This window comes from Mandrillus leucophaeus, unplaced genomic scaffold (assembly GCF_000951045.1).
Source record: "Mandrillus leucophaeus isolate KB7577 unplaced genomic scaffold, Mleu.le_1.0 Scaffold820, whole genome shotgun sequence".
NCBI lineage: Eukaryota > Metazoa > Chordata > Mammalia > Primates > Cercopithecidae > Mandrillus > Mandrillus leucophaeus.
Genome location: NW_012108920.1, coordinates 634,616 through 642,480, shown reverse-complemented (window position 1 = coordinate 642,480; position 7,865 = coordinate 634,616). Strand labels below are relative to the sequence as shown.

General features: G+C 54.9%; 1 protein-coding gene across 1 annotated transcript in view; it reads right to left on the bottom strand.

Annotated features, from left to right (window-relative positions):
* Window positions 1-449: 449 nt before the first annotated feature.
* Window positions 450-7,865, bottom strand: part of LOC105530438 (ral-GDS-related protein-like) — an 11,703-nt gene continuing 4,287 nt past the window's right edge. Inside the window, exons 3-12 of the mRNA XM_011967998.1 lie at window positions 6,764-6,957; window positions 6,310-6,623; window positions 5,332-5,547; window positions 4,864-4,967; window positions 4,294-4,363; window positions 2,672-2,746; window positions 2,117-2,191; window positions 1,507-1,530; window positions 1,035-1,156; window positions 450-489 (exon numbers count right to left, since the gene is read on the bottom strand). Of these exons, the coding sequence (XP_011823388.1) occupies window positions 450-489; window positions 1,035-1,156; window positions 1,507-1,530; window positions 2,117-2,191; window positions 2,672-2,746; window positions 4,294-4,363; window positions 4,864-4,967; window positions 5,332-5,547; window positions 6,310-6,623; window positions 6,764-6,957 (1,234 nt within the window). The remainder of the gene's footprint in view (window positions 490-1,034; window positions 1,157-1,506; window positions 1,531-2,116; window positions 2,192-2,671; window positions 2,747-4,293; window positions 4,364-4,863; window positions 4,968-5,331; window positions 5,548-6,309; window positions 6,624-6,763; window positions 6,958-7,865) is intronic.

The window sequence follows — 7,865 nt, the reverse complement described above, 5'->3', positions numbered from 1 at the left end:
AAGGAAAACATTAAATGGTTGGCATGTGTAACATAAACGCTGTTGCATGACTTGTTCAGCCATAGCCTCAATTTGACATAGTGGACTATGAATCCTGAAGACTGGTATATAGTTACTGCACCGCGGTTACTTTTCTCATTCCAACAACTATAGAACATTTTGAATAGTGTTTTAAAATTTTATTTTAATGAAAGTTAAGAAAAAAACCCTTACTTATACACTAAAGAAAATAAACACAAAATGGTCTCCCGCCTGCCTGGCAAAAGACCCATGGCCTGATCCTGGCCAGGAGGAGCAGCTGATGTTGAAGAGCAGGGGCCAGATGCAACTGAGCTGCCAGCCACCTAGATGTGGTTCCCTGGTGTCACGGTCTAGGCGAAGGATGGTGCAGAGCCAGTGTTCTGACCAGCATCCCGGTGGGGTCCCAGCCACTGCAGGATGTTACTGGCCTACTGTGATTCGGGCTCCAGCTGGCAGGACAGCTTGTAGCTGCAGGACAGTGAGGCAGCTGTGAGGCCACCATGAGCCACACATCAGGTCCCCTCTCAGTGCCTGCCCAGCTGGAATCCTGGGTCCCCAGTGGTCCCCATGCAACAGGGCTTGATGCTGGCCATGGAGTCATGGCCATAGGCTCTCTGCAGCTTGCCACAGGGAGAGCCTTCTCTAGGCCATGTGGGGTGGCTGACACCTGTAATGTCAGTACTTTGGGAGACTGAGGTGGATGGATTGCTTGAGGCCATGAGTTTGAGACCAGCCTGGACAACATCGTGAAACCCCATCTGTACCAGAACAACAACAGCAGAACAACAGGACATGGTGTCTGCACATGCTGTACCATGTCCTGGGACATGGTGTACCGCAGTAGTCCCAGCTGCTTGAGAGGCTGAGGAAGGGCTTGAGCCCAGAAGGCAGACGTTGCAGTGAGCAGAGATGGTGACACTGCAGTGCAGCCTGGGCGACAGAGCCAGACCACATTAAAAAAAAAAAAAATGGAGAGCCTTCTCCCACCCTCTGCCCGTCCCCTAGGCCCTCACCTCTCCTTGTCACTGAGCTGCTCCATTCTTGGGAAATAGGTGACAAATTTCTCAAGAGGCCGAAGGCTGTAATTCATGGCAGCCACTTGGAGCAGCTGCATTTCCTGCAGAATTTGGACCTCCTAGAGACAGAGGGTAGGTTGCTGACAGGGCCTGGGTGGAAGATGCTGAGAGCACTTTTGGTAGGCAGGGAAAAGGGGCTGATGCCTGGGGCAGTTTTCTGAGGGGGCCCCATGCAGCCCCCAGCCTGTTCTCAGAGTTGGATGTAAACATCCCCTCCTGTAGGAACTGGTCTTTGATTCCATTCCATTTCCCGCTTTCTCCACTGGGATAGGTCTCCTCCTCCTGTGTGTGTCAAACCCTCCCAGTAAACCTAAGATGTAGAGGATGGAGCCAGGGAGTGTCGTGTCCAAGGTGGACTGTGACGTCCACGTCCCCACCCTCATCCAGCGTGAGTGCCCCAGCTGCTCACCTTCCTCCTCTTGTTGCTGTTGCCCTGGAAGGCAGACAGAGTCCATCAGAAAGGTCCCTGGCCCACAACCAGCCCCACCCCACCCCTTCCCATGCTGCATTACTGCCAGGGACACCAGAGTCAGGGGATGTGCACATGACAGGACTTTGATGTGCCCCAGGCTCCGGGCTCTAGAGCAGGGGCATAGGAGCGGAGGCTCAGGGACTTTCTGCCCCAACCCTCTGTGATAACAGACAGGGAAACTGAGATCTCTCATAGAAATAAAGCACTCAGTGACCCTGGAACTGCCTGCCCTTAGAGAGGCTCAATTTCACTGGCCTGTTACGGGACTACTCTAGGGAAAGGCTAAGTCCAGCTCAGCCCACACCTCAGCAGCTTTGCAGTCAGGCAGCTCTGCAGCTTCACCACTTGGGAATAGGGACTGGTGGCTGCTATGGAGCCTCTTATCAGTCAGAGGTAATGAGATGGGCCTGACACCCCCACCCACAGGAGCAGCTGTGAGGCTCTCAGGAGAGGAGGTTTGGCAAGGGTTGAGATCTAAGCGCTCCGTCCAAAACCCTGTCCTCCCTCAGGATCCTGGTTCCCAACAGCCTGCCCCAGGCTCACTCACATCCAGATCGTCTGGGATGGCCATATCCAATCTGTGTAACTCAGTCAGAAAATCTCCCAGGAAGGGGACCACTCCCTGTGCCAAGGAGGGGTGGGAGGGGGGAGGTGTAGTGATGATGAGTATTGGCCCTCAGGTACCTGCCCAAGGTCCTGTCTCATGAAGTCCCACCAGCCCCTGTCTCCCGGAACTCCCCTCTTCAGGTCTCCCTGTTGGAGCAGCCAAAGACCCTCCACTGCCTTTCCCAATTCTCTGCCTCCTCTATCCCACCTGACCCCCAAGCTAGTAAGCACTCCTAGTTACCTCTACGGTGGGATTTTAACAATTCACAAGGGCATGTGATCCCAGCCTTACACTTCCCCACATCCACTGTGAGTCCAGCTTTCCCAGATCCTTGCTCTGGTCTCTCAAATGGAGGTTTTCCAGGCCCAGTGTCCACAGGAGGACAGGACTGGAGAGTAAGTCCTTGCGGTCTTCACATGGAGGCCTCCAGCTGGCAGGGAAGGGAGCCCTGTCCTCTGATCCCCTGCGGCCTCTCCACGCCAAAGGCTCACTCACCTTATTCTGCCTCCGCAGCTTCATCTGGGCTCTCTGGGGGTTCCTCTCCTGGGTGGCCACCTTAAAGCTCCCCGCCTGCCAGGTGCCAGTGAGGGAGACAGTGAGGCTCTCCTCCCTTCCCCCAGTTACACCCCAGGCACCACACACTTGGATCCCCAGGGACTGACATGAGTCACCTGGCATAGTGCTCATACCACTGGCCCAGCTCCACACTCCCTGTGTGTGTCACCCACTCATGCAGCTGGGCCTCCCTGAGACTGTTTCCTCTTCTGCAAAGAGCAATGAAAACCACAGCTACCTCACAAGGCCTCCTTGAGTACTGTTTCCTGTTGCCATTGTTCTCCCTCTCATCCCTCTGAGGAAGAACCAGGCATGAGCACTAGCAAATTATTTTCTTTTCTTGAACCTCATTTCCATCCTGTAGGGCTGCACTACAGGCTCAGCATCCCTTCATTTTCCAGATGAGGAAACAGAGACCCAGAGTGGACAGTGACTCCCCAGGGACCTGAAAGAGAAGGTGCCTCCTCCCCATCCTGGAAGCTCTGTCCGGCTGCCTTCTCCCAATATCCCAGCACCGCTACCCATCAGGGTCATGTTCTCTGGAGTCTCTGAGTATCTAGGTCTCCAGCCAGGCACAGTCGTGATGGGAAAGGGACAGGGTGTTTTAGGAGACCTGGTTAAGTGGCACCTGCCTATCTGAGCCCCACTGGAGTCTCTGCCACACAAATTGGGTTTGAGCTATGCCAAAGGTTTTGCCTCGCCAATGATCCCCCAGGGGGGTTCCGTGCACAGAACTCTCTTCCTCCACTCAGGAAGTGGCCTCCTGAGGTGCCATCTCTGACTGACATGGCAGGGTTTTCCAGAATCCTGGATGGGGTGACAAGTTGTCTTCCCATTTGCATGGAATATTCTGAGATCTGTTCAGGGAGGATCCCCTAGGAATGCATGAATCCCCCAGATACTTGTCATGAGCTTGTGTCACTGCTAACTGGTGAGAATCCTGTGACATGACCAATTTCGGGTGTCTGCAAAGGGCAGAGCAGGGAGTCCCAGGAAACACGTACATCTGTTCCGAGTATGCCCATTGGTACCCAAAGCTGAGGAGTCCACTGGACTCCCTGGCACATGAGCTTCCTCTGTCGTTGTTCCCCCTCTCCCCCAGTGTGGGCAGAGGCCACTGCCTTTCCAGATGCGCTGCAGACAGAAGCAGCAGCAGAGGCCTGGCTTCCTGAGGAATTGCTTTCCAGTTTGAGGAAGAAGCAAAGTCCCACCTACCATGACCACCCCCCAGCCTGGAGGAAGCTCCATGCCAGCAGCACTGACAAGCACGGGAACCAGAGCCCTGCTAATGCTGCAGCTCATCACCCCTGCTCAGCAGCCCAGCAGCCATTGCCACATCCCATTTCCAGGGCCTCCTGTCCCTGTGCCCCCACGTGCCTGTGGACCCACACACCTCTCCTTCTGTTTGCCCAAGGTAGGCATGGAGGGAATTTTTCAAGTCCACTTTTAGTAGGTAAGTCAAAAGAAAATAACCGCTCCACACCAGGTCCAATGCCCTTCCAAACTCAGTCTTTCCTCTGACCCTTAAACACTTGTCCCGCATCTCCCAGACTCCAGTGTACCTTGATCAGCAGGTCCCTCTTCACTGCAGTGTCTTTTTTGCAGAGTTGTTTTAGATGTTTTGTGCTTTTGCTATGGGCAGAGGAAAGAAAGAAAAGCAAATTTGGGAATAAGCAGAGAGATTTGTGAGTTCCAATCCAATCCCTTTTGTTTGAAAACCCAGAGAATCCCAACTTCATGGGTGAGAGTTTCCAGTAGGGTCCTCTGATGACAAGGGCTCCAGAGGACCAGGGTGGGACCCGTCATGCTCCTCCCCTGGCCCATCTCCACTTCACATGAGCCCCTGCGTGTTCACAGTTAGCTTCCAGCTGGACACAGTTCCACTGCTGGGTACAAACACCTGAAAGCCTCCAGTTGGCTCCAGTCTGTTCCTGATGGTTAAAAATCCTTAGTCCTGAGTTGGAAATCCTTGCTTAGTAGTCCAAGGCAGCTTAGTGACCACACCTATCAGGCCATCCCTGCCTCCAGTGTCCCTGGTCTCCAAGAACCTTTCAGAGTGGCTGAAGGCACATGGTGAGACCTATGGGTCCCTAGGTCAACCCTGGTGCTCCCGTGGAGGGAAGCCTCCTCACCTGGACACTGCTGCCCATGTCTCGTGTAGCCGATATATTGGTTTGCTACACAGAGCAGAGACGATGGCGTGCACCGAGGAGAAGTTGTTGAGGCTTAGGCACTCCTGGAGAGGGAAGAGTGAGCTGTGAGGTCCACAGTTGGAGCCCGGCCCACTTCAGCCACAGCCCGCTGTGCTGAGATCTCCCTGCCTGGATGAAGCAGAGGCCCAGGGAGCCTCAGGAGGGCACTACTGGGGCCGAGTGAATGTCACTCATATAGGAGGATTTAAGTTCAACCCAAGGAAGAGCCCAGGTCAGAAGTGAGCAGCCACCACTGGGACATGGGAGTCGAGGTCTGTGACAAGACGGGTCTAGGTGATGTCCAGGGCTGAAGCCAGACATACAGATGCCAATCCTGAAAGCCGATGGAGGAGAAGAGGCAGTTCCCCATTTTTAAAGAGGAAATTCTCAGGCCCAACCATGGCTTACCCTGGCCACCTTGATCCAGTGCTCCACCACCCTGGCCCTGTCCTGGGCCCTCATGCCATGGTTCCCGAGGCAGGAGGTGGTGACGCAGTTGGTGAGCCTGTTGAAGTGTGTGATGGTCGCATGAACTGTGGGTGCCACGTGCTCATTCCCTTCCTTAGCTCGTTGACCCCAGATGGAGCCCAAGCATTCGTAGAGCTCCACCTTCTTGAACAGCTCCTTTGGGGGAGGAGGAGAGTGTCATGGACAGAGCGCACCCCAGCTCAGAGTCACCCACAGTCCCAGGCAGGGACTGAGCTCACAGTCATCCATGGTCTCTGACAGGAACCGATCTGGAGTTCAGAAAGCTTTAAAATGGGCTCCAGACGTGGGAGTCCCTGGGTTTGATTTTGTGCCCACCGAGGGCCCTGAGTGCATCATGGCCCAGAACCCAACAAGAGTGGGAAGGGAGAGTGACATTTTCTCCCAGGCCATCTGCATTCCAAGGAGTAGAAGGTGGCTCAGGCCTGTCCATCCTGAGGCCTCGTCTTCCTCCCATCCCAGTCAGCCCTGTACTCCTTCTCTCCATACCGGTGCACTTTCCTTGTGGCAGCTGCAACTATGGGCTCTGTTTGGGTGTCTCCCATAGAATCTAGTGTGCATCAGGCACCTAATAAGCGCTGAGGGTCCTGAGGCTCCTAAGCGGCTGGGTGAGTGAACCATGGCCCTGCCTGCCCCTCAGTGAGCACCTGCCCTGTCCTGCTTTCTGTCCATCCCTTGTCATTCGGTCTCCACACTCTGTGGAGCTAGCACAGGTGACGTGCCATCTCTGCTGTCCACATGCAGTCAGGGAAGGCTTGTGCGTGAGGAAACTCATCCAGATCCCATGTTCGGTAAGAAGTGGGGATGACATTCGTCCCAGGGCATTGGCCACTCCTCGGGTAGAGGCTGGTCTGAGACAGCTAGTGCCAGAGGCACAGCCTGCAAAACCCAGCTGCTCACCGCATCCGTGAGGGTCAGCTGCTCTGCCAGCAGCCTGGGAGGGAAGGTCGTGATGTCAGGCATCTCCTCAAGTTGGTTCTTCACAGTCCCGGAAGAGGGACTGGGGGACTCTGGGGCGGACTGTGGCTCCAGCAGTGTCGCTGGAGGGGACCCTTCCGCTGGTGCTGGTCCTGGTGCTGAATATAGATATCCTGGTGCACCCAGGACTGCCCCTGACTCTGGCTCCAGAGCAGGCCCCAGGTCCGCCAGCAGTGGTGGTGCTGGCTCCAGGGCCGGCATTGTTAATGCGTGTTGCCCAGGAGGTGGAGTAGGATCTGGAAAAGGAGAAAAGGTCATGACACCAGTCACTTTTCACTGGGCTTTGCAAGCACAGAAATGACCGGATGAAATGTAAGGGAATTGTAGCCCCACAACACCACCCCCGGAAAGTCTTCCAGACTGCAAGCCACCTCACCATCTGGCTTGGCCTCGTTGGGCTCCGGAAGCACCAACTGGCCTAGGACAAGTTCCTGATGGTCCTCCACGCCCAGTCCAGGCCAGGCGAAGTTCCTGAAGGCCAGCCTTATCCGGAAAGATGACCGTTGCGGGGGCTGATAGCAAACTGAAGTGTTTTCAAGGGGCCAGGTGAACAAAATGGAGGTGGTGGTGCTGGTGATGGAGTAGACAGCTGAGTCAGAGGCCTGGCCTTCTCCCACACAACCCTCCACGGCACAGTTGCGTGGTTCTGGGTCCCTGGCATGTTGCTGCCTGTGTAGAGGACAGCCCCACCCTTCCCCAAGCCGTCAGTGCTGTCCTGGAAGGGGCAGACCTGGCCATGCAGCAGGGCTGTACAGACCCTTGTGCGCCCCAGTGTCCCACTGACATTCTCTTCCCAAAGGCCCTGGAGCACAGCCCTGTGCACCTGGGCACTCAGAACTGCAGCTCCAGGCTGATTTGTGAGCAGGTTGCTCATCAAGCTCCAGCTCTGGGTCCCCTGGTCCTGGGGTTAGGAGTGTAGGGGCAGATGTTGGCTGGAGGCAGACAGGTAGAGTTGGGAAGCCACGGCGCGGGGCATGGGTCTCCCAGTGGCCAGCTGAGACCCCAGCCTCCCCTCTCCTTTGCAGAGCACCTAAGTCTCCATATACAGAACTCACTATTTGCCTCTTGTGGGGGAAGTCTCCAGATGTCAACCTTCTCGTGGGAATTATAAGAAGTATGAGCCCCAGGACTCCTTTAGTGTCTCCCCAGGCAGAGGCCACATCTTTTACCCCATGTTTTCTGGATGAAAAAGCTCTTTAGAACCCTAAATCCACCCAGTTTATACTTGTTGCTGGACTCCATCATTCTAGTCAGAATCTGGGAGGATGCCACCATACGTAGAAGAGGCCATGAGGGTTTCACCTCTAACATTGTGTAGATAGGACCTGTTTATTCTGTCTCCTGTGAGCACCTGACTCTCAGTAAGTCGAGGCCCAGGGATTGTCATCTGCTTTATGAAATTATGCTAAGTCACAAGAAGAACGCTGCACAAATGAGGTGTTTTGTATGTATGTGTTGAATGAGTGAACCCCAACCAT